Source organism: Indicator indicator, chromosome 16 (assembly GCF_027791375.1).
Source record: "Indicator indicator isolate 239-I01 chromosome 16, UM_Iind_1.1, whole genome shotgun sequence".
Classification (NCBI taxonomy): Eukaryota; Metazoa; Chordata; class Aves; order Piciformes; family Indicatoridae; genus Indicator; species Indicator indicator.
In genome coordinates this window covers 17,058,608-17,085,236 of record NC_072025.1, presented here as the reverse complement: position 1 = coordinate 17,085,236, position 26,629 = coordinate 17,058,608, and the positions used below count along the sequence as shown (strand labels likewise).

General features: G+C 38.1%; 2 protein-coding genes across 3 annotated transcripts in view; one reads left to right on the top strand and one right to left on the bottom strand.

Annotated features, from left to right (window-relative positions):
* The window catches only part of EFL1 (elongation factor like GTPase 1), a 57,110-nt gene extending 40,276 nt beyond the window's left edge, over positions 1-16,834 (bottom strand). The window contains exons 1-13 of one of the 2 annotated variants that reach the window (XM_054388044.1): positions 16,744-16,834; positions 15,996-16,063; positions 15,723-15,807; positions 14,234-14,367; positions 13,556-13,693; positions 12,517-12,734; positions 11,745-11,868; positions 10,800-10,876; positions 10,525-10,661; positions 9,504-9,626; positions 9,037-9,136; positions 1,426-1,577; positions 585-772 (exon numbers count right to left, since the gene is read on the bottom strand). In XM_054388044.1, the coding sequence (XP_054244019.1) occupies positions 585-772; positions 1,426-1,577; positions 9,037-9,136; positions 9,504-9,626; positions 10,525-10,661; positions 10,800-10,876; positions 11,745-11,868; positions 12,517-12,734; positions 13,556-13,693; positions 14,234-14,367; positions 15,723-15,807; positions 15,996-16,063; positions 16,744-16,834 (1,635 nt within the window). The remainder of the gene's footprint in view (positions 1-584; positions 773-1,425; positions 1,578-9,036; positions 9,137-9,503; positions 9,627-10,524; positions 10,662-10,799; positions 10,877-11,744; positions 11,869-12,516; positions 12,735-13,555; positions 13,694-14,233; positions 14,368-15,722; positions 15,808-15,995; positions 16,064-16,743) is intronic. The other variant, XM_054388045.1, reaches the window with a different exon arrangement.
* Positions 16,835-17,705: 871 nt separating this feature from the next.
* On the top strand, positions 17,706-23,383 carry SAXO2 (stabilizer of axonemal microtubules 2). Its single transcript, XM_054388204.1, has 4 exons — positions 17,706-17,746; positions 18,694-18,873; positions 20,680-20,882; positions 22,407-23,383. The coding sequence occupies exons 1-4, from the start codon at positions 17,706-17,708 to the stop codon at positions 23,381-23,383; spliced, it is 1,401 nt and encodes a 466-aa protein (XP_054244179.1).
* Positions 23,384-26,629: the final 3,246 nt, after the last annotated feature.

Genomic DNA, 26,629 nt, shown 5'->3' with positions numbered 1-26,629 from the left:
AGAAATACATTCTAAAGCATTTTAATTCCCATAAATATTAAAAACTCCTATATACTTGAAAATCATTTTTCCCCCTTACAAAAATACAGTCTTGTGGCAAAGGAGCAAATGAAACTAAAGAAATACACCATAATGCTTTCTCTGGTAATTTTTAGGTGTGTGCTACTCCTAGATCACTTTTCATTGTCCCTGATAAAACAAGTCTTTTAAAGTAAATTCATGAGTAATGAAATTCTACGATCACAATCTGAAAACACTTAACACTATTTTTTTTTTCACCACTATGTACCTTTCTGTTCCCCAAAATCATTGCTTTGGCTTCACAAGCTTTCTTTGAATCACGGTATGCACACACTGGATTTATTATTAGCTAATGTAACACTGTACTTAAACTATTTTGGAAATGTTAAGATTTATACTAAATTTAGACACAACCAGCTACTACTGCAATTACCTAAATTGGAAGTCAGAGAATCATTTAGGTTGAACTTTTTTAAATTATTATTTGTTGAGTGAGCAGTGTATAAGAATTTAAGTCATTAGTGTTTCAAAACAATCCCAAGTTATGGTAATAGTTCACTGACACCTCTTACCTTATGCAAAGACTCAGCAGGATCATATTTTGGTCCTAAAACAAATATCTTTTGCCCTCTTCGCACCACACCACTGAACACTCTAGCAAAAGCAATGAAAGACTCCTTGTTCTCTGCTTCCTGTTTCATTGCCTTTGAGGTCATGATCTCTGCTTGACCAGTAGGCTGTTGCTCCTCACCTAACCACAGAAAAAAAAAATATAAAAGCAGTTTCTGCCTCATCATCTGAAGAAAATAAAAAAATCAATGACATATTATCCTATCACATCTGGGACACATTAAAAGACAGCAAGAACATCCCATCGTAACTCATAATCTAGCCCTACTGCCTACACCCTGCTTTTGTATCAATTTGTTACTAGGCTTTTGTTTGTTTTTCATGAAACAGTTACTCTCAAAAGCTTAAAGGAATTAGTTACACTGGCATAAAGTATTCCAGTGAATGCATAAGAAGGTTCTAGCAGTAAGCTAAAGAAACCTGAATCTTTCTACCCCATAGACAAGGGCGAACATCAATCCCTGCACCATTCTACTTGTAGTGAAAAGAACATTTAATTTTTCTGCATGTCCTTCAAGCATCATCTATCTTTACCTACTCCACGTCCTGAGACCAAGCACAGGCTATAGGGACAGGTATCCATGGCACTATTACAGCATTTATGAACTATCAGCTTTCTTACAAATCATTCCTCATTCTCAGTTCAGATTCATCTGTTGAACTGTGTGGACTGCCAGGTGGATGACTCTTAGTAAGGTACACAGCCCCTTGACAACATCTAGACTGTACTACTAGACATCCACTGAGAAAAATAGTTAGTAGAGCATTACATACCTTTTGTATCACCAGTGGTCCCAGTCACTTCAGATGAATTTTCACTTTGGGGCTTTTCTGCCATCTCCTTTCCTTGATTTGCTGCCAATTTTTCTGCATGCCTTTGTTTTGCAAGCTCACGCCGATGAGCTATTTCTTCTGGAGTTAAAGGCCTACATTGTATTTTAAAACAGCAGCATTTGGAAAGGTCATTTATTTCAAAACAATTAAGTCACAGCAATCAGAATACTGTATTTGACATCATTAAAAACCTACACAGTATCATGGAGACAAAAGGCATTCTGCATATTTTAAGTCAGCTAAAATTAGCAAACTCTTCCTCTACCACGTTTAGGAACAGGACACAGTATTAAACTTATTGTGAGTAAGTCAAGTTCCACCCACTGATTGGAATTCTCATTGAGAATTCTCATTCTTACAGAAGGCAATATAAACAGACTTGTTTTTACACAAAACTGTTTTCAAGCATTTTAAATAGCAGAGTGAGTTCCACATACACGAAATCAAACAGCAGTGCCTGAAACTGTCCGTTTGATTTTTAAATCTGGCCCTACATAATACCTGTGATATGAAATTATCTGCTAACTTCATGAAATCCAAACAAGAAAATTAATTTAAGATACAAGTCATCTTCTCTAACTGCCCCCCTGTTTCAATTAATTTCCCATATAAAATAACTGAACTTGTGACCCTGCTAGAATCACCACAGATTCCGTTAAGAATAATCTATTTTGTTTAGTAATTTCCCTAGCGACAATTTCTCAAGTAAAGTGCAGTCAGTCAGGGTACAAACAGCTAAGTTATGCAGATGCTTTTTTTCTTCCATGGAACTAGAATGCTTCCAGTTTCAGCTTGTTGTTTTTTAGTTTGTTGTTGTTTTATTTTGGGGGTTTGGCTTGTTGAATTTGGGGTTTTTTTTGCATTGGGAGCCACGGAAAAATACAGACTGCTATCCAGAATTAGTAAATAATTCATTGCAAAAATGATGTCCAATGCATTTATTTATTTGTATTACATGAATATTCTTAATGGAGTTCCACCTTGAGAGAAGAAACAGAAGAATTCTCTCTATCATAAAACATGTACAACACAACTAGACAAACTAATCATAAAGTTCTAAATCTTGACAAGAAGGTGAACATCATCCCACAGCAAAACCCCATCTACATCCTGTGTCCTTAGGCCTGCACTGGGCAGGAACAACAGTTCATAGTATTAAGATGGTTTAGGATTCTTTCAGAGAATTGTATCAAGCATACAGTCTGGTGAACACTGCAGCAAAACCAAAGCACCTGTTGGTTTAGTGGCCTTGGACAAGTTGCTTCCTCTCTCTAATTCCCTCAGTTCAAAAACATTTCAAGATTTTGTGAACAGTAATATTCGTGATGAATAATAAAAGGAAGAAAATAATGGGAAGCACTACAGCAGTAATATTTCTTGTCACAGAACAGGTACAGAAATATGATTTCTAATAAAAAATAAAAAGATTGAATCACATCCCCCATCAGCTCTTCCACAGTCACCAAACAGGCAAACAATCCATCACTTAAGTTTTGACATGCAGCCAGCAGACAAACTTAGTGGATGCTTACTCTGCCTTTAACTGCATTAATTAGGGGAAGAAAGGCCTGAAAAGATTACATGGCTGAGACAAACTCATTGCCAGTATGATTTTTTGTTGTACCACAATATGGATGCTTTTCTGCACATAACCCATTCTGCAAAACACTTAGTTTCAAAAAATGCTTAATGAGACCCTTGTTTTTATCAAAATTCTTCTCAGAACTTGAGGAAATCACTCTGTTATCATGCTTACTTTGATCCCAAATTAGTACACATAAAGATCTCTCTACAAATGACCTAAGAGAGGCTTCCAGGGGAAAAAAAAAAAAAAAAGGCATAGAATTTGAAATATAGATTTTTCAAAACTCAGAACATGGCAGGCACACTATATATGTCATAGAAAAGGCAAGCAAGCAAAATTTCCACTACAAACTTCACATAAAGCTTTCTTCTTTTTTTTTCCCCCTTAAAAAAATACCTTTTTGACAATCACTGTGATAGAATTAAGAATATACATCTCTGAAACGTGGGATAGTGCACTGTTTCTATTTGATTTGTTTCTTTTATTGCAAACCAGAGCAAGGCTTAACAACACGAAATGCAAAGCAGACGGTGGGGAAGAAAACTTGCATATGACAATTTTTATTTTCTTTTCTGAAGGCAGCTGTTCAAAGCTATTTAAGGGTTTGGAATGTCTGAAGAAATTCCCAGAGGAGAGAGATTGATAGGGAAAGTACAGATGTGACAGCCAAGGGTGTCATAAACGCAGTCTATGATGGCACAGTACACACATGAGGACACATGTATGCATTCCAACATATTTTATTGCCCAGAAATACTTTTCATTTCTGCAAATAACCCTGAGTAAAAGAAAAAAGTTTGTTTGCTTTTTTCCCTCTTTACATCATATTTTTAAAGGTATCAGTATACTTAGGTGTCAGCCATAATTACCAATGGAAAAGGTACCTTAAAATTCTGAATGCACTGGTGAAAGTTGCAATATGCAGTTGCACAGTTAATTAAATTCTTAAAGCACAGTTAATTAAATTCTCAATTTGATAAGAAGCAGATTGAGTGTGGGTGGGACTTCAGCTACTAGGTACAACCTAGACTTCCATCCTTTCTGTCAGTCACTCCCAGTAGTATCATTAGAAACCACAAAAATATAATGTTGTCAGGTAAATCCTTATATAGAATTGTCACATGCTCAAGCAGAACACAGAACAAGATTAATGCACATAAGATACTAGATCTGCAATAAAACCAGTTTTAAATTATACCCTGATTTATTTAATTTCTCCAGTTGGCAAAAGCAATCCCAAGGAAAATAAATTCAGAACAAATGCTGCCCAACACAGAAGAAAGATTATCTCCTCTCCTTCCCTACCATATTTCTTCCCTCCCATTTATCCACTCCGTAAGAAAGGATCTACAGCCTCAAAATATTGGCAGGAAAAAAAAAATGGGACCATGCAGTCACACAAAAAAAAAAAAAAACAGTAAATGAAAATTCTGGCAGAAAGAAAAAGAGAGATTCTCTAGCACCAGAGAAATGCTGTGGCATCTAGACACTGCACACATGAACCAGGCACAAGATCTGACACAGATGGGTAACCACACTATGGTTAACTCATAACAACCTGGAGAAAAGCATAACACACACTATTAACGTGCAGCATCAGATTGCAGGTCAGGGAAGCAAGCTACTGCTAACTTCTTTATTCCTGCATTCCCCTGGGAAAACTCATTTAGTACAGCCTGAATGACAATTAAACTTCTTTCATGCCATCCATCGATCCTCTGAGTACAATGTTATCAAAGAGAGACTTCATTCCAAAACATTTCAAAAATTCATAGTGAATAACCAAAACAAAAACCTCAGACATATATTTGGCCTCTGATTATTAAAGAAAAGGTTATGTTTATTTTTTTAACCTTTTAACCTTCAGACCATTTTAAAAAGGAAATACCACAGTCAGAGTATCAACTGATTTCCAAAAGAGTGACACTACTGTCAACAAGTGTCTATGATACATCTCCCAAGCCACGAACAGTATTTTGTAAGTGGCTGAGAATACTTTCTCTTCTTTCCATACAGCTCAAAGACTGCTGACAACAGCATCCCTAAGGACAGCTCTCTCAACTGCAGCTTGTTTGCTGCAATTCAGCATAGAGAATTAACAGTGATCTTCCTAATCCCTCCGAAGTTCATTAATTTCTGGATTCAACTCCTTAACGTCTATGGAACTACTTCCATTCACAAACTAATGTACAACTACTAAGTTGATTTTCCATTTTTTCTATTGCAATTGAAAGCACCAGGCAAATCACAGCAGAAATAAATGCATATACACAAAATGAACAACTGGAAATTATCCAAATTCAAATTTACATGCAAGGAGACAGTAATTTCTTATGGAGCTCAGAGCTTTACAAATGTTCTCTTCTTTTGATCAAGACTCTGCAATGTCTTTTTGGATGAAGCCTGGGCAAAAATCACAAGATTTACTTTTTTTTTTCAATACTTTTTTTTGTTTGAAATGTGAAATAGATGAAGTACTATACAATCTGCTGGCTTATGACATGCAAACAAACTGTGTGACAAAACCAAGAAATAATTATCATCACAATTTCATATAAAACTGTATGGGGAAGTACCTGTTCATTTGTGACACCTAAGGGAAAATAAATATCTTCATTTCAAGCTGACTGAGAAGAAAGATGTTGTCTGTGATGCACAGTTTAGAATAATCATTATTTTGCTTTCTTACACCCAATAGTGACTTACTTACATTCTTTCACTTTCTCTGCTTGAATTTTGAGAAGAAAAATTAAAAAGACAGTTTTAAACCATCACAGATGTAACTTTCATATTTTCTGGAGGAAAATGGTAAGAGTATATATGTCTTAAATCCCCATGTGCAGTCATGAAATACAACTTTAGTGCACAGGCTATTTGGTCAATAGATACGTCTTTATTAGCACACAAAAGTAAAAATAGAATTACTTTAGGGTACTCTATTTCTTCATATTATTCAGCAGGGCTGTAAGAATGATGGGCCTGAAGTAGCATAGATGGTTTGCTTCATATTGCTGACATGACTGTGACATTTATATAGGGAGCCCTACTGAGTTAGTCGAGGATTTCACCTCAGTATTTCAGAATAAATACACACAGCAACAGCTAAAACTCCTTGAAAGTGATTGTAACTATTTACTAAATATTTCTCTTTTACACTGGGTTAGATAAAGACAGAATTCTGACCCTCAGGAAGAGCAAACTGGAACATTTATACTCTGTATCTAAATGCCAGACTCTGTTGGGGTTTTTTATACGCCTACTCTCAGCCCTTCTGGTTCAGGGTGCATATCAACATAAAACACTGGTAGAGAGCAGAGAAAGAAACAGCACATGCTGAATACACACCCAATTCTGCACACAGCAATACTTAAAAATAAATAACCACAGGCATCATCAGATAACCAAAGCAACAGTCTCCAAGAGAAGCTAATATGGTCCATTTTTTTCTACTGGTTTTTGGTTTAGATATTAAACTACCTAAGGTGAAGGCAATTACACTACCCTGTTTTACCAGGGGTCGCAATTTGTTTGACTACTCTGCCCAGTCATCAATTTTCAGCAAATGTGCAACTTTGTCTGATTTGGTTGGAAATAACAAGTAATTTCAGAAGTCTGGACAGAATAAACTGCATGACAGGACATAATTTATACAATTCTTGGTTCTGTAGAAAACCTGATTAAAAACCCCAGGGACATACTGGTACCACATAAAAGCCAAATTTCAAATCTTTCCAAAGAAAGATAAACTGTCAAACAGTTGTAACCTGACAGGAAATTATTTCCCCATGTATTCCAGTGTTGTAACAGATGACAAACTTTGTTATTTAAACAGTAAAAGCAATACCATAGCAAGTTTACTATGGAATCTATTAATTTTTAAAGTTACCAACACCAGTCTCAAAAAGGAGGTTCTTTTAATTAAAAATCCAACCTTTGTGATCATTTACTGTACAACCAGGACTTGGAAGAGCTTTTTGCTTTTCCCACTCTATGCTTAAGAAGTACTATGAGCAGATGGCAGAAATAAGGCAGCCTATAAAGAAATGCAAAGTCAATTTGTAGCTTCTAAGAAATTTACTAGAAGGTACCCAATACTACACTACAAAAGGAAAGAAAAAGAAAGTAGCATGGATCTACTTTTTTTTTCCTCTCTGGAGTAGAACAGTTTCATAAATCTTACAAAAAAAAAAAATCTCAGATTTTTCACATGCCTAAAAATACTGATGCCCCTCCCAAAGGATGCAAATGACCCAGCAGATAGGTCCAGCAGTCAAACATCAAACTACACAAGAATGCAGTTACGGCTCCTCAAAAATATACAGAGCTGGCCATACACTCATCATCAACCACAAAATTCTTCCAAATTCTTCTTTTGCCCTCTTGAAGAAGTTTTTCTTTCTTTCAAAAGAGTAACAGTTTAACATGTGGCATACAACCACAAATGTAAAATTGTTCCTTTCCTCAAGGTGAATGACTAAGGAGAATACTAAAAAAACCACAAAGAAATGTGTAAGAAGAAAATTAGGGCAAACATGGAAGGAGAATTCATCCATGAGGCAGAGCACTGACATGCAAATGAAAAAAAACAAAACAAGAAAACCAACCAGGAACTGCTGCAGATAGATTTTTTTGGTGTTTGGTTTAATTTTACTAAAATCTTGAAAATGCATCCAAGACTTTCTGTGTCAGGTGTATGTAAATGCCACCTTTGGCTTTATGCTATAGCTTCATCACATCAAACTACCTCAATCCTTAAAAAAAAGAAAAGAGAGAGAGAACAGGACAATATGAGTGACAGAACAGCCAGAAAGTGACAGCCTCAGTGGAGTCATCTCTGGTAACTGAGTATATAACCATTCAAGCAGACAGAGCAGCAATAGCACTGCTGTGCTACACCAGAACCTGAGCAAGAACTCGTTTCAGGGACATTTAAAGATAGAACTCAAAGCAAAACTGCACCACCTACTGTCTGGTCAACGTGCAATTCATCTTTCCCTGAATTCAAACTTCATGCAAGAAAGATTTTGGGTGTAAGATTCATAGGTAAGCATGGTAAGAAAAAAGCAAAGTAAATCTAGAAAGTATGTGAAAAACCTAAGGTAGCAGTAAAGCTTTCAAAGATTACTACATCAGCAGTAACATTTCTGGCACAAAAGGTTTAACAGTCACAATCAGTCTAATTTAGGAGAAAAGATTAGTATTTTCTACACAGCTTCACTCTACAGTGACAACCTCAGAAAAACATAGACAGTTCAATACAGAAGTTGACTACTGAAGATGCTACAGAGGCTTAGAGAGATGAAAGGTTAAGGTGAACCCTGTTTTTACACACTCATCAGAAAAGTGCATTTCTTCTGTAAAAAAGGAGATGGCTTCAGCTAAGAGCATAGTTCAGTATGTCAAGGAAATGAAATCAGGAAAGCTGTGTCCCTCAAAGAAAATAGGATGACCATTAAACCATACAAATCTGGAGTAAAAACTCTTCCCAACCTCCCAGAAGAAAATCTTTTGAAATGTATTAACACCTTTCAGTTTACTGCAAAATGTAGTCAAGGTGTAGATTGTTTCAATTGTCCCATTCTTTTTGCACTTGCAATGGAGTGGATGATTGCTCAGCTGTTATGCCAGATTTGATGGGCAGTGATTCTTGGTACAAACACAAGCTGTTATGACCGTGCCATGCTTACTGAAAAACTAATAAAGGATTACAGCTCAATCCTATCCTCAACCAAACATTCTGAGATGGCATACAATGTATGCATCAGGAAGATGTATTTGGAACAAAAAAAATGCTATTCTCCAACAAATTCGTTCTCAACAAACTTGCTAAATGTTCTACATCTAATATGATTAAACAGATCATCTGCTGAACTGACTTAGAAAATCTCTTCTTCCTGAAAAGAATTTATTGCATCTTAAGAATTTGTGAAGTACCTTCTCAGGTCTAAAATGTTCCATTTTCTTACCTTGGTTTATTGTGTGGTAGTGCCTTTGCATCAACAGCAAACATTTTGGAAACAAAGACAATAACAGGGGCTTTTCCTTCACTACTGCATTTCATAAAAGCTGAAGAAACACAAAAGAAAATTATTTGCATCATTTTCTTTTCCCAACAGTATGGCCAAAACTATGGCTTTCCATGAATTTATAGGAACTGACTTTTTATTAACCTCACATCCTTCCAAAATTTCCAGTTTCAGAGTCTTAGACTTTACATCACATACAGCTTTTTCTCTAAAAACCATGAAGAAAAATGTTTGGCCCTAAAAGTAACACGTAATACTGTGACACATCACTGACAAACATCCACAAAGATACTGCAAGTAAAGTAATTACAAATCTAAGTAGAGATTTCCACACATCTTATGATTCAAAGACAAGTAAAACCAAGACAGAAACAAACTCCATGTTAATGGACAAAACACCTGCTCACCACTTTTTAGTTCCTGAGTTTCTGGTGGCAAAGAATCAAATGTTCTAGCTCCAACACACATCAGCTTTTCCACTCTCTCTGCAGTGATGTCAAGAGGACTGGGAAGTTTATTACACACCATGGCTAAAACACATTGTTAAGGATATGTTTGTATTTCCTTACTGAATGCAAATAAAAGGAAGACAAATGCTTTCAATGTTTGCTTCTTCAAAAGAACCTCATGCACTAACTGCCAGAAATCACAGGTATCTAAAATCCAGTTCTGCCTGTTACAGCACACAACACTCCCTCTAGCATTTAGTCACAGGCAGAATGGATAGTTAAGTAGGGGTGGCTCAGCCTACATGCAACTGGGAAACTACAATAGCATAATCTGGGCACGATTTATAAAACTAATCAGTCCTTATACATCAATAATTTGTGTGTATGTGCTACAATATAATATGCATGATATTACGGTCAACAATCTTACAGGTCTTTTTCCAACCAAAACAATTCTGTGATTCTCTAAGATTGTCTACACAGCAAAAGCTGATCGTGAATTAAGTACAGGTATGCCAAAAACATAACATCAGATACTTACAGAAACTCAGGGATAGAAGACCTAGGAAACTATCATAAAAAGGAGACGGGCCCACCTTTCAGGAAAAATACTGAAACTTGTATATAAAAATATGTAAGGAGAGTGTATTGTTAAACTACCTCCAGGTTCACAGCTTATTTTCTTGAAAACAAAATATAAAACCCAGTATGTGTGCTAAAGCACAAAGTTGGTAGAATGTAAGACTAACTGTAGATGTGTAACTTCACATTACAACTCAGAAAATAGGTCCAGTTAGCATAGGCAGAGATATGGAAAAAAAGAGAACAAATCACACCCAGACAGATACACAGATATGTATGTGTGTGTGCATATTTGTATCTTGGTGTACCACTTCTGTGTCACATCTGTGACAGTTCCCACACTCTGGAGTCTGAGAATTGTCAATAGAACAAGAAGTAGTATCTCCCTTAAGGATACAGAGAACTGCATCAGATATTGGTAGCCACTGACTACAAATAGCATTAAGCTGAACTTTAGGGTCTGCATGCCGTGACTCCCGTGCACCAATTTTCAGTCCCAAAGAGGTGACAATCTTTTCAATTTTTTCTTTGTCTCTGTAAGGAAAACAATAAATACATTTTTAAAACCACAGCAGCAACACATAAGAAGTGCTTACAACATTTCTTTTTTTAGTATTGTAAAAATCAGCACAGAACACAGAGATTCCATGACAGCTTTACAGATCTTCTCACCTTTTCATAACAGCTTCATACAGACTCCATATGTTGTCCAGCACCAACTGCACAAACAAAGGTTTCTTTCCTTTTGACTGGTAGAACATAAAAAAAGCTAATTATGAGCAATTCCTCACTTTTACAATAGCCTTAAGACTCTACTTTTAACTGACCATATTCATAATGAGCAAGTAAAACCTTTATTCAAAATTAAGTCAGTTATTTCCTTCTACACAAGATCACTGCTTCAACAGTCTGTGTTATAAGAACAGTATAAGGCACAAAATAATCAGGAAATTTAAAAGTGAAGGGTAAGGGTTTCAAATGCAGGGGAAAAGTCTGACAAATACAGAACACATCTACCTTAAGCCTAGTTTATCTATTAATCTTTTATCTATTTTATCTATTTATCTATCAATCCTCACCTATCAAAACACAAAAAGGGGAACTCCTTTCACTCCTTTCTCCTAACTTTCTGTGGTAGAAATGCTTAACGCAAGAAAAATGCACTTTTCAGGCCAGGGTTTCAGTATAGCATTCAGTGGGATTTCACTAAAGCAAAACAGATTTTCCAAATCCTAAATCCTTAGCTGTTGAAGGACTCTTCAAGTAAGAGAGAGACCCACTCACTACTCTCATTTCTGCACTGTTAGTATTCCATTAGTCTTCTGTATTCTGTGCTGAATCCTTGAAGATGCAGTATCCCTCATTTTGTAAGAAGAGATATTTAAGAGCAATTGTAAGCAGTGTTAGAGATTTCCTCCATGTAGCTTTTGAGTGGTATCTTTTGAAATCTTCTATGCTACAAGGGCTGATGCAAGGCTATCCTTGTGACATTCTATCCCACTGATGCTGAGTGAAAAGATGCTGAGGTAAATTTTCAGACTACACTGGGAGAAATAAAATTTAAAAAACAAACAAAACCAACTGAAAACCAGGCAATATTTCTGGCAACCTTCCTACCTGATCACCTTTCATTATCCTCTTTGCTTTTGTATTTAAATAATAATCTCCCCATAAGGTCTTCAAAAGTACTTCAGGCCTGATTCCAATCCTTTGGCTGTACAGTTGGGCAAAATGCTCAATGCTGAAAGGAAACAAAATGCATCTCATATACAAGGGTAATGCTGTTTTTACAAAACGTGCTAATCAGATACTAAATAACAAGAGGTAAGAAATGTACCTAACGAAGAAAATTTAAAAAAATAGATTAAGGCAGATTGAGCATAAATACTTGAGGACAAATGCATAATTTCAAGGATAAGTCAAAGTCTGGTACATTAAAAACAGATCACATTAATGCTATGAATCAGAATTGTATTGGACCTAACTGAACAGCTAAAACTGTTGCCCTTGATGTCAGTTGCCTGCAGTATGCTTCTTACAGGTGTCACTGTCCCTGTAGCTGGAAGGTCCACTCTACTTGTGAACAACTCCTATACTGCTATAGTTTTTTGCCTAGCAAATATCAGCAATTGATAAAAATATTAAATTTACCAGGCTAGGCTGGACACTAGTGGGCTCAGCAGCTGCTCTGTGAGTACCACAATATAAAGTTTGTAGTATTTTCAGCTGTTAGAACTGATCAGATACAGTTGCATATCACAGAAAAATATAAAAAAATATCTTTAGAAATATTAAGCAACTGAAAATACTTGAAGATTAATTGTAGTAATTAAAAAAAAAAAAAAGAAAAAGAAAAAGAAACTAAGTCAGTAGGAATTTCCAGACTTACCCAAAGCCCCAGCCATCAATTGCACTGGCAAACACCACATTTCCATGGTCTGGTGAAAAATAAAGATGTGAATCATCAGTATCTTCCAAGCCAGCGCTCCAGTCATAAATTTGCTCTGCTCCTGGTGTGGTCTCTGAAATACTTTCACTTTCTGTTCCTTTCTCAGCTCTTTCTTCTAAGACTTTGGAGGTAAAGAGTGTTCCAGTGACTGCATTGATCTACAAAAGGATGTGTAAAAACACTAAGATTTGTTTGCCATTAAAATGCAGTTTCCTCCCTTCAAGACATAAAAAATAGGGGTTTTAACAAGATTGCAAAATGAATTAGAGGCTATCTGAAACACAGATCTTGTGTATCTAAGCCTGCCCAGCCTGAAGACAACCAGACTTTGATGAGACTAAAATTTCAGTGCAAACACCATGCACTTTCTAAGTCAAAGTCAGCCACATCAGGATTCAATCAGATATAAAGTATCATATGTAATGCACCAGGTCTCTCAGAACAAGGAATGGTGAAACAGGAACTTCTTATTGACAACACACAAACAACAAAGGAGGGCAAAGAGAAACCAGGTAGGTAAGAGCTTAAAAGTTAAGTTGCCTTCAAACTTTTTTCTCTAGCATTTAAGTTATAATTTAAAAGAGTAATTAACTTTATCCTTGCATAAATCCATCAATATCAGGAGCAATCTAAAGATATTCTTTGTCTACCTCCAAGGAAGTGTAAGCCATTTAACAGGAAGAACAAAACATTCAACACATTATTTCAAGACAAGAGGCGTTTAATACTCTTTTATCATGTGTGTTCTGAATCATGTGTGTTCTGAATGAACCTTAAAAGGAACTAGAAATAAAATGTATCTCAATGTGAAAAAATTAAACAAGATGTTATAGCACTTGATTCCACAAAGTAAAAACACTGGTTCTGCTGCACTGAATTTATTCCAGTGATAAAGCAGTGAGAATTACAGTCTCTCTCAATTCAAGAATGGAGAAAAGAGGGAAGAAAGTAAGCTTAACAAAATCTGCTGCATTAATACCTGCTCTAAGATATTCTTAAGGTGCAAGTATGCTTCCTGTGGGGTCAGCTTGAGTTCCACAATCAAGCGATCGATTTTATTGATCACCAGCACTGGACGTATGTTTTCTAGCCATGCTTGCCGTAGAACTGCTTGAGTCTATCAAAAAGGAAATGGTTAAAAAAAAAACAACAACAACAAAAAAAAAAAATCACAGAAAGCTTGATATTACAAAAAAAAAATACAGACTGTTAAAGAAAACGACAGGGTAATTCTAGTATTTAATGAAACATATAATAAAGGACAGGTTGGCTTTCAAACCAGAAATCTGACTCACACAGCATACAGTATTATTTATCACTGAATTCTGCAGGTGGCAGAATTTCATAGCAAAGCCATTCACAACAAAACAACCTCTCTTTATTGAAGTATGCCACAAAATAAAGCAATCAATGTCATTTTGCATATTTTTTTTTATTTTCTGTATGCTAAAAGTACATGTAAAGGTATGACTTCCCTTAAGATATTAGTTTATGAAACTAACTTACCCTCTTTTACATCTCAAGTACATGGTCACTTACTAAAGGTTTAAAAAAACTTCATAAACCAGTTCATCTTTTATTTCTATATTATACACTTAAAACTTCGCTTACTCTGTCCTCTCTGCCCTCTTTCTCTATTTAATATACTTTATTTCACCTGTGGACAGACTCCTTCAACAGCATCCACCACTATGATGCAACCATCACAGAGTCGGACAGCAGTAGATACTTCTGAAGAAAAATCCACATGCCCTGGGGAGTCTATTAAATTAATCAGATACTCTTGATCACCTAGGATCAAACAATAAATTAGTATTTCAGAACAGTTTTTTAAAAAAGTCTTTCAACCACCTAGTTATACTGCTTACAATATTTATTTCTGAGTAATCACCACATTTAAGAGAAATTCTAGTAGGACAGGAAGACTGTCAGCAGCATGCCACCTTATGGTTTGTGCCCAGTTAATTCAATCTCACTCTTAATGCCAGTCTTCACCTTTCAACACCAAACTATCTTTGGAAAATTAAAAACACCACCACAACAGATGACCAAAGAAAAACAAAAACCCAAACCCTGAAGAAGCTTATAGGAGCATTACAAATAGATCACTAGCTAAAAACAAATCAACTGCATTTTAAAGACAGATCATGTCAGACAATCATGAAAAATAAATCCTACATTTTGGACACAATTCCTCATTTCAGCCTTGTGATTTTTTTAAAAAACATGCTTTTGACTCCATATTACTAAAATACCTTCAATACATGAAAACAGAAGGTTTCACTATTTTCTACACTACTCCCCTGCAACAATCTGCTTAGTAGACTCCAGTCTGCTTTTGACCAACTCACCGCATTCATCATCAGCTATAAACAAAATCAGATCAAACAACTTTCCTGTTTCAGAAGTTGTATTAAAGTCTACATTTCAATACCATAGAAAAGTAACAGACATAAAAGGTTTTAACCATTAAAACTAAGGTCATTTCAGAACCAACAGTAAACCAGCCACAGCTAACAACAGCTAGCTGGAAGATCATTGATTTAAAATATTTTCCATAGTCAGCTACAGCTGAAACAGAAAGACTAATGATGGCTTCACTGTTCATGCAATTTTTCTGTCAGTTTTTATTTTCTTCTAGACAACCCTGTTAGTAGCATATTTCATGCTTTTCATTCGCCTTGCTGAGGATAAGACTGCTGAGAAACACGGAGTCATAACAAAGACAAGACCATTAACTGCACCATAAAAAAAACCCTTGGAACATTTATAGCAGAGTAAAACAAGCACCTTGACATATATAAGATGGAAAAAATAATTTTAAATGTTGTTGGCTTTTTAAAGAGATCTTGTCTTTCAGTAACATTATTTCAAGACTTAAGATCAAAATATAAAGATTTAGAACTAAAATAAAAAGATAAATGGAATTCCACTTGTATCCAGTTTTTCTAAGCCTGAGATGGAACTTGATTATCTTGGTTAACAGCTGAATATATGCCTAAGTCTTTGCAGAATCATGGTCTAACACTGAGAAACACAAAACTAGAAGTTGCATACAAAAAAATCTCAAGAGTAACAATGAAGAAAGAGGGAAAATTATCCAAACAAATATATTAAGTTTATACTTGCCAGTACCAACAACTTACCTTTCACAAAATGCAATGAAATTGCACTAGACTTCATTGTTATTCCTCGGACCTGTTCATCTTCTCTACTGTCCAGGTATCTCAGCTGATTAAGAAGCAAAACAAGAAGAAATAGATCTGTAGAATTGCCTTCACAAGTTGCTTATCAACTGTCAAAAGAGCATGACTGTGAGAAAACAAGGTTTAGCAAGACTGGGAGTGGAATTTCCTTAAGAATCACAATCCCAGCACATACACATGAGAATTTTGTGGAAAACAACAGAGTAACTCTACCTTTCCTGCCAAGCGGCTAGAGATTATTCCATTGCTGGATATTAGACAATCAGCTAGAGTAGTTTTGCCTGGAAAAGAAAACAAATTTTCAGTTTAAATTAATACAGACAATGGAAAAAAGATGCAACAGTATTATAAATGCTGACCACATTTTCTTTAATAAACGTTGACCATGGTTTTCTGAGATATCAACATTAATAAAAGCTTCAAAATGTAAAAAAATACAAGCTAACTTAAACCCAAAACATCTGATTATCCAGCTTCACCTGTTGGGTACAAACAAATTTATTTTTGACGAGTGGATGCATAACCAGAAATGCAGCTGAAATAACAAACAGGACATCAGTGCCTCAACATATCATGCAATTAAACAAAATAAAATGTGCAGTTATTATTTTCTCCTACTTAACAAACTCCTTCCATTGAGTAAACATAAAAATAAAACAGCCTACTCCACACACATATATTTAATTCATGCCAACATTTAGCATCAGGAAAGTAGAAAATATTCAGTTGCAACTATTCTAAATTACTAGTGTAATGCTCCCTGAGGTTCTAAAAGAAAAGCCTGCACCAGGACAAAAGAAATGAGCATAAAGGAAATTGAATTCTCAGGTTTGAGGCAGTTTAAAGCTATAGCCATGAAAAGCTATCGCTTGAAAACAGTGAACAAAATACCTCACTGTCATTCAACACACACAGAGGCTTTCCTCACAAGGTTTCTGCAAGTCACAAACACCTCTCTTACCATGATCCACGTGGGCTAATACACAGATATTTCTGATGCCAGAAGTCTTCTTCTGGAGCTCAACCATCTTTCCCACGCTTGTAAGCACCATGGTTAGCGAACTCTTGTCAATGAAGGAAAATATTTAATTTAGAAGGCAACTTAAGAAAAAAACTTTATTAAAAAGAAAAAAAACTTTATTAAAAAAAAAAAGTAACAATGACGTGGGTTGTAGCTAGAGCTACTCATGAGGGAGGCCTCCTCTGACACGCGGAGTGCGTCACGGTCCCCAGCCACCACCTGTACCGCACCAGGGATACTAGAAACTTACACAGCGTGAGGCACGCTTATCTCTATAGGAATCAGACTGGGGTTTGGTCAGTTTTCTGATTCGTAGTCACACGAAGCGGCCTCGGCTCGCCGCACCCGAAGCTGCCCGGAGAGCCGTAACTTTACACTCGGGCCGCGCAAAAGCGGCGGCTGCCCCTTCCCCGTCCCGCCCCTGCGAGTGGGCACCACCAAGAGCAGCAGCCCTGCTGGGCTGCCCCAGACAGGGTCTGCTCCAAGCCCATCAACGCTGCGGTTGCGCACAGCCGCCTCACGGACCGGTGCCCCGGGAGGAGACAGCCAACTTTACCCGACGTTTCTACGCCGGAGTCCGCCGCGACGGGGGAGGCCACGCCGCGTGCCCGTCCCGCGCCCCTCTCCTGCCTTGCTCGTGTCCGTACCCGCCGTCCCTCAAACCGCGCCCCCTCCACCCGCGCCAAACGCCCCTCGGAGAAGCGGACCCCCGACCTTCGTTCCCTCACGCTGTCTGCACCCGGAAATTCACTCCTGCCCTCCCTCTCTCGTCCCGCCCCTACCGGCGCGTGATGCCTGACGGAATCCGGCAGAGATCGCTCATTGCCGGGACGCTGCCGCTGCCAGGCGACGGAGCGCTTCCTTAGTTACCACGGCGGAGGCGCGGGGACGGACGCACCAGCATGAAGCAGCCTCGCTGTCTGTGTGAGATTTGTATCTGCGGGTAAGCAGCCCCGAGGATCGCCATCGGCTTCGGGGATTGGGGGAAAACTTCGGGTCCCCGGGAGGGTGTCCTCCGGGCAATTGGCAGCTGCTGCCCCTCGGCACCCCGGATCTTCTCAACGCCAGCCCTGCAAAGCCACTCCTCATCCTGACCCCCTCCTCAGCCATCCCGGAGTCCGCGGGCACTCCCGTGCCTGGTCGTGGCGAATGTTTTAGCACTGAGAAGGCAGAACCCGGGTAACATTTCCATTTCAACATTTTCTGGCTTCCCTTTTTTCGAAAAGAGATCTTCTCGGTAAATATGAAGAAATATGTTTAAATCAGGTAGGGGAGAAAAACTGGTCTTAAATGCAATAAATAGAAAAGAATGGAATCAGTCTTTCAAAGCCAGCTAGACTAAATCTCAGGATGAGCGTTTCCATAAAGCAGAGCCAATTCTAACTAAGGACTGCACCAAAGGAATCCTCAAAAGGATCATCAAAAAGCTGTGTTGAAATCAAGAGCTGTGGTCAACGTAGGTAAGGAAATGTACAGAAATAAAAGGAGATGAGGCAAAACTGTAAAAAGGAGAAAATGTGAGAAAAGTGAAACATAGGTAACTATTTTTACAAGTAAGATTAGTAATGTCATTAAAATATTTTTAAAAGAGGAATGTGCATGTTGGTGGTAGCATGGTTTAGAGGACTGAGATGACCTTTATCCTTTGTGTCCCGTGCTAAGGACCAACTCTGCTGCTGATCCTGTTTATTTCTGCATTCCTACACTTTGCTCTGGGACCTGTGCCATCAACACAGTGGTTTGTGTTTTTATCACTAAGTAAAGATTTCAGTACAAGCTGCTGCCATTGTTCAATCCTCTCTGTTTGTTATTCACTCCAGCAGACCAGGTATGGGGTTTCCCCATAAATGAAACTATTCAAAAGGATCTCATCTGATGTGTTTTACCCAGGCGCCATCGCTGCCCTCATAAACCCACAAAGATTTATGATAATGGACCACAGCCACGCTTCACAACTGAGTATGGGGAAAACTACCCCATCTACGGCAACGTCCCTCCTCCCCGCAGCCTCAGGCCGAAGCAAGAGTACCAAGGACATCGTGGAAGAATGGAAGGAATGACAACATTTAAGTAAAATGTGTTTCACAATTATTCTGTAGACTTTCTCCTACATTCTCTTTCAAGGGGGGACTGAACACTGTATTGCAATCATTTTCAAAATGCAATCATTGCATTCTTTACACTTCTGGCATATTTAAAAGTATAAATTTTGAGCATAGAGGTACAGCTACTGCAAAAAGATCCTAAGAAACAGTGAAGCACACATACAATGAGATTTGCATTCTTTACAGCATCCCTTAACCTTTAAAGATAATCTAAAATTTTTCTACTACTTTTCAGCCTGTTTTGAAAATCCAGGTCTCATTGAGCATGAAAAAGTTGGCAAGCTGGAGAACTTTGTGTAATACATGTGTGGAAACAGATAGTGGGAAAATGAAAACTTAAGAAAAAAGAAAAGCTTTTGTTTGGTTTGGTTGTTGGGTTTTGTTTTATTTTGTTTTAATTATTATTATTCAGACAGTTCTAAATTATTAGGAGCTTGAAGAAAGCCAACAGTAAAGGTGTTCAGTAGGTCTGTCCTGCCAGTGTACAGACTGATGTTAAGTTTACAAAATGAAAGAGCTTTTTTCAAAGTTAGAAAGAGACATCATGCATTCATTATTAGTGATGTGACAGGAGTGGAAACCTTTACTTTTTCCATTATTGTTTTTCTTTGAAGCTACAAGGGCAACAGGTGAAACTTCTTTATTTGTTTATTAAAAAAACCAAAAGGGACATACATGGAAAGGTCAAATGCTATCTGCAAAATTGGTTGTGTACTGCATATATAGACACCTGCAGAAGTGATATACACCCTTTTAATGTAACATGCTGTGTCGGTGTGAGCTGAAATTCCCCCCCCCACCAACAATAACCAGGCTAGCCCAGTCTGGAAGCAAATGAAAAGCTGTATTTACAAGCAGAGTCTAAAATCTACAATGAAATGCAATGAATATGTACAAATATACAAAATTCACAACATTCATAAATATATATAATCAACAGAAAAAGCACAATCGATCTCCCTTTGCTTCCCCCCAAGGGGACCCTCCCAAAGGGGCCTCTCTCTCCCAGGAGCTTCCCCCCCAGACCCCCCTGGACAGAGAAGCAGAGTTAGTTAAGCAGAAAATTGTTAACTTAGCTGCCAAGGTCAGTGTGTTATCTTCAGCCAGAAGAGAAGAAGAAACAGCAGCCAGACAGCCCAGCAACTGCCCCCACTGCCGAACGCAGAATGTGCAGAATGCCTACTTTGTTTTGGGTAATAGTTCTTAAACATTTCTATCTATCCAATGGAAGTGTTTAGAACAATCGTTATTTTGCTTTCTTACACCCAATAGTGACTTATTTACATTCTTTCACTTTCTCTGTTTTGAACTTTGCAAGGAAAAATTAAAAAGACAGTTTCAAACCACCACACATGCCCACATGAAAACAGTGAATTGCTGTTCCTGATTACATTCCATTCAATTCCATGCAAATAGTAACTGTTGTCACTGGCAATAGATCTTTGCCCTGCTTCTGATTACTGGATCATTTCTTTGTAAAAGCACATCAACTTTTTCTAGGCTCCTTTCAGATATTTAAATAATATTTTTAAATTGAGACTTGGAGTATTGAAAAAGTTGCTTCACTACCTTCCTTTAAATAAAAGTTATGTCGTGCATCCAAGACCCTAGTTTTCTTTCCTTTAACATACAGCATCAGATGGATTTTTCAGAGTAACTACTTGAAGTTGTTGTTTTTCCACATAATGGAAATATGATAAAAGTGACTTCATTAGGGGGAAAAAAAAAAGAAGAATTTTTTTAACCAGTGTTTCCTTTTCCCCAAATTCAGATCTGATTATTTACCGTATGATATTGTGAAGCGACCTTTTCGGGTACAAGAAGAATATAAACCAAAGACAGGAGAGATGGAACTAAGAACCACATACCGGAAAGATTATAACGCTCATAAAATACAACCAGTGACACTAGTAAGACCTCTAGAGAGAGAACACACTACAGGAGGAAAATTTGATACCATACCAACCTATCAAGGTAATAATATATGGCACCTTTTCAAAGAGAAATAACCAAGACATGATAGAAAGCAGGTGATAACGCCTTGAGATGTACAGCAATCCAGTTGGTTAGAGGTTACATTTATTGATGCTAAACAAAAAGCCTTCTCTAAGGTTTTGTTTGCTAGCAGAGAAAGTTTAACATACACTGGGTTGGACTATCTCAGACAAAAGTTGGTTATAATTGAAGTACCAATATATCTTTCAGATAACTTTAGCTCATGTAACACATTTTTCCAGAGAGTAGATCCAGCTGATTTTAGATTTCTGTCTTGTGTACTGTATAACTTGCATCTCATCCTGGTAATGATCAGTTTGGATATAAATTATTCCGTTGCAAAGGCACTAAATCTTCTCTTAAGTCATTCTGGTAAGTGAACTGGATATACTTCATACCCTAATTTTCTACATAAGATGTGATTGAATTTGCTGTACGTAGCCCCAGTTAAAAGTAGAGATAAATGAGATTATACTATTTACTAAAGTAATGAAAATCAAAATGTTTCTGCTTATGAGGTCCAGTGGTGTTGAAAAGGTAGTTGAAATAAACAAGAATTGAATATGGCTTCTAAAACAGGAAGTTTGAATGCGTGGTGCAAAATGAGCAGAGAAGAGAGTGTAGTGACAGATAAAGCTGAAAGGATAGAATTTGAGGAAAAGGGTTCTCTAAAAAAAAAAAAAAGAGAGAGAAATACATTAATTTGTATTTCTATTTATTAATTGCACATCATTTATAAGAAAATTTAAATATTTCTGTTTAGCCTACTTGTAAGTGGTAAGTTAGCAAACAATGAATAATTTAGCCTGCTTTCAACATACAACTAAAACAGCATGTAACTGCTGCATTAAAATGTATGTTAGCTGTTTAGCAGGGAGGAAGGAAAGAATACTGAAGCTGAAGTAAGTACAGTGATTGCTAGACAAGTAGATTTCAACTGACTGTGAAGAAGTTTAGACTGGACAGTAAGTTTTGTAACTAAAGCAGAACAGTCTGTTAGTAAAAAAACCCAAAACAAACAAACAAAAAAACCCCAACAGAAACAAAGAAAAAAGTAATCCCAACAAGCTTTAAGATGATGTAATGTTGATACAGAAATTGAGAGGTTTCTCTCAATCACTAGTGAACATGATCCACTGACTTTTCAGACTCGTGTATTTGCTTGAACTTCTAAGTAAAATGTAAGATACTGTATATAAAACCTGCAGAAAATGGCTATTTTCTGCACAGAACACACTAAATATGTCCACACAACATTTTCTTTTATCTTGAGGAAATAGTGAAAATGGGACATCACGTACAGGTTTTTGTCTGGTTTTAATCACCCTAGTTACAGAAGAGAATTTTGTTGTATTACAAATATACAGATAACATTGTAATTCTTACTTACAACCATTTTATTTATTTTTCAAGATTTAATACCAGAAGAATTTGGCTTAAGTTTGAAGGAATGGTCTTAAGTAATAACATTTGTATGATGAAGTTTTGGTTTTTGCCTTAAAGATGACTATAGGTCATGGGCAGTTCAAAGACGAGAACCTAGTAAGGTGGATGCATACCAGCCACCTACAGTGAAGTTTGGAAACTCTACTACGTTTCAGGACGAGTTTGTTCCTAAGGAACTGAATCCCAGACAAAGCTTTAAACCTCGTTGTGTAGCCAAGCTTTCAGATGTGCCTTTTGAGAGTGCTACTAGCCATCGTGCTTCTTATATTGCTCATCAACTGGGACCAAAATTCATGAGACCAAAAGAAGAATATAAGCCCAGCAACCAACCCTTTGAAGGTCTCACAACCCACCAAAATGATTTTAAAGGGCTGCCTGGGCAACTTGCAAAAAGCTGCAAGCCTGAATACACAAAAGTTGGATCCAATGCTCAGTTTAATGGAGTCACTGAATTCCAAGATCATTTTCAGCCATGGTTGGTCTCCTTGCCTGAGGTCCGCAAAACAAGAGAGTATGTACCACCCTCAGGCAATATGGATTTGAACTCCACCACCCATCTTGATTATGTTAAGCATAAGATTTCTCCTGCTGTCCCCATAAGACCAGTTTCTAATCAAAAAAGAACCAATGCCCCTTTTCAAGGGACCACTACTACAAAAGAAGACTTCAAAGCCTGGGACATCTGCCAGCAAGAGATTACTAAGAAACAACAGGAAATACCAAAACCCACTGGAAAATTTGATGATCTAACTACATTTAAATCTCATTACATACCATATCAGATCATTCCAGCTCAAAGTTTCAAACCTATACATTTAGTTCCCAGATCAGCTCCTTTTCAAGATGAAACTACTTATCGCACAGAATATACTCCAAAGAAACAAAACATCTGCCCAGCAATTTACTCATCTCCTCCAGGTTATGTTTACGTAAACACGGATTCTCATGGCCACAAATTCTTCTGCCAGCTTACTCCAGAATTTTCTGAATCAAATAATAATCTTATTCCAAAGGAAGTAGCTGTTGTGTCATAAAACTTAAATGCAGTATTTCAAGCACTCTGGCGAAATAGTTGGAATCCTACTTTTTCATTTTTACCTTAAACAACAATGAAAGGAAAATAAATAACGGAAATTCTGCTTTTAAAGAATTTAAACTAATACCGTGAAGAAAATAAAACTGGAGGGCTGTTACAAGACTAATAAAGATTTGCTAGTTTATGTAGAAATGGTGCATCTTTGTGGAATCTATTATTTTTGTCATCATCCATTCTAGTTCCCTTGAATTCCTACATTTCATTATGCTCCAAGTCAAAGATGTGTATTTTATCTTAAATTATTTGAGATTTCTGCAAGTGGAATGATTGCACTTGTAAAATAGCAAGTATCTTTTGACCATGACTTTTTTCCCCCCCATAGTAAACAAATGATGCTGTTACAATCTAAATAATTATCTCATTGGTCAAGTTTTTCATCTCATCAATACCTGGAGTAATCTGATAAGACTTTCTTCTTTCTGTTTTCCTGCTGAAATCATAAGATAACATCCCATGCATGACACCTATTTAGATTTAGTCATCATTACTTTTCCTTCATTCAGTTCTAAGGAGAATATAAAGGTCACACTGTAATTTCTAATAGCACTTAACAAGAATTGACCTTGAAATCATTCAGATATGAAAAGCAGGTCATTAGATGTTTCCTGATTTCCTTGATAGTGTTTTTTTCAGCTTTACTTCCAAAAGAAACAAAGCTCATGTAAAGCTTTGGACACACTGACACATTGTGTCCCCCCAATCTGAGTAATTTTAAAACCTAGTGTGCAAATTCAATCAAATTTCACCAGCAGACTTCACACATTATTTTTTTTTTTTAGTTTCTAAGGTAAATAGTGAGGAATCCGAGAGAATCCGACTCAAAACATTAACATGCATCCATTGGTGCATGTTTCTGATTCTGCTGATTTTTAAAGCTAACCAGCCTTTACGATTGCCAGAGTTAGGGTTAGAATTAGGATTAGGGTGAGGGGTGAGGATTTAGGGTTAGGGTTAGGGTTTAGAAGTTAGTGTTGGGGTATCTATCATCTAAGTATCACCTATGTATCTATACATTTGCCTCTATTTATCACCAATGTACAACTATGTATTTCATCTGTTTATCTATTGGCCTCTACCTATCATTTATCTATCATCTACCTATCCATCATACCCTATATATCCATCCCCCTATCTATCTATCCCCCTACCCTATATATCCATCCCCCCCTATCTATCTATCCTCCTACTTACCTAATCTCCCCCTATATCCACCACGTCCCAACTCAAACCCTCTGTCACAAACTCAGCGCACGCATTATACACATACTCCTTGCTATGCAGTCGGCGCATGCGCCACAGAGCCGGAGTCGGATGGACGCGAGTCGAGCCGAAAGGAGCCGAGCTCAGCCGTGCTGGGCGGAGCTGGACCGAGCCAAGCGGTGCCGGCGGGGTGCTGCCTCCCGGTAAGGAAACGCCGCAGCCGTCCCGCGTGCGCGGTACCAGTGGGCGCCCGGCCAGCAAAGCGGGGATTTGCAAGAGGGCACCAAGCGGACCCGAACCCCGCGCAGATGGGGCTGAGGATGAGCAGCCGGGGCGGTCACGGGTGGAGCCCAGGGCTGTAGGGGGAATTTCTGTGGGCCGCGGCACGCTACTGTTCCGCGGGAGACGATCCTGGTCAGAGCTGGGACAGGAGGGTGACGATGAATGCAGTAGACTGTCCAAGGCTGGCGGCTTGCTGAGAAGGAGCTGCTGGGAGAGCTGCCGAGCTCGATATCTCCGGAGGCTAAAGGTGGGCGCTTGCCTTGTTAGGCTGCATTAACTAGATCTGTCCTGCTCAATGTGCTGTACATTTACTACAGCTCTTTGCCCTCTTATCCCAGTCCACAGTTGGGAAGATGAGGCAGTGCCCTCTGCAGCTGTGCCCTTGGGCAGTGACAGAGTGTTGATAGACTTGGAATAAAGGGATATCACCACTCATGCACATTCCACCTGTAATTACCCTGTCAGGCCAGTGAAAAGGCCCAATGGACAGTGGGGGCTCACATTTTAGGAGATAGAATGCTGGCCCCATACCTTTAACTGCCACCATGACAAACATTGCAGAGCTGGTAAGAACAGGTCCAGAGTGTGGTCACTGGGGACCCTTCCATCTCCCAGACAGAGCTCAGAGTGGTATGGTGTCACCTGCAGGCACTGCCCAGAAATCTACAGCATGCAGGCATGTGTTCAAGTGTCTGTGATGGTGCTAACTAACAGCACCCACCTCGTAACCTAATGTCTGCCAGCTGTACGGTGACCCAGCACCTTTTCTTGTTCACAAGTCCTCTGAATGGCAGAAAACTGCACCTGGGATCATGGACTTCACTATGCCAATCTAGAGTGTCCGCAAGGACCGTTGATTGTCATCGTTTGGGTATTGATCTTTACGCTTACCTCCAAGCCAGAATTTTAATTGAGCCACAGGTACCAAAACCTGTAAGTTGGGACCACCATGATCATCATTTGTGTGCCTGCTCAAGTGCTATGGACCGGGTGTCAATAAGGAGAATGCTGTGTTGAAAATGTTGGAGACTTTCATTAAATGCACCTTGTTTTCCCCTGCAGGGTGTGATGCTTCATGAAGGGCAAGATTGTGGCACAGCCTGAGAACACCCCTACCCTCAGAGCTGCTGCATGTGAATGGATGTTTTGCCAGCTGATGGGGTCAACAGAAGGACACAAACACCAACAGAAGGGATGACTCTGCTCCACTTGTTCTTCCTGGAAATTCTACATATTTCTGCATGCAATCTCCATCATTCCTGAATAGAGACAGCTCTGATGGAATGACTGTAATTGAATACAACACAAAAGGAAATGGGAAAGAATTACATGGAAGTGGTTGTTGTGAGTCAAAAGCACCTCAGCAGCTGTGACTGCCTCCAAAATGTGCACAAGCCTTCTGGAATTGTTAGATGCCTCGAGACTGATTTTTCTTACCAATACCCAAGATGAAGAGTAACTGCAGCAAAGAAATTAGCTGAACCTACTCCTGTAGCTGGTGAATTCTGTGATTTAGTTGTTCACTCTCAGCAGAATGGAAACCCAGCACTGGAAGAATTAACATCCATGGACAAAGTCTTGATCCAGATGTGCAGCTGACACAGTATTCATGATTTAAGCAGGCACTGATTTCACTGCACATCACCCTTCCCTATTGCCAAATACCTCCTGTGCCTCCTGGCAGCAGGATTTTTGGTGAAAG

Bases quoted from the DNA above. Each gene is read 5' to 3' on its own strand.
- SAXO2 (XM_054388204.1), top strand. From the start codon at position 17,706: ATGAAGCAGCCTCGCTGTCTGTGTGAGATTTGTATCTGCGG. The intron at 18,874-20,679 runs GTAAAATGTGTT...CCCCAAATTCAG, and splicing joins GAAGGAATGACAACATTTAA to ATCTGATTATTTACCGTATG. The intron at 20,883-22,406 runs GTAATAATATAT...TTTGCCTTAAAG, and splicing joins TACCATACCAACCTATCAAG to ATGACTATAGGTCATGGGCA.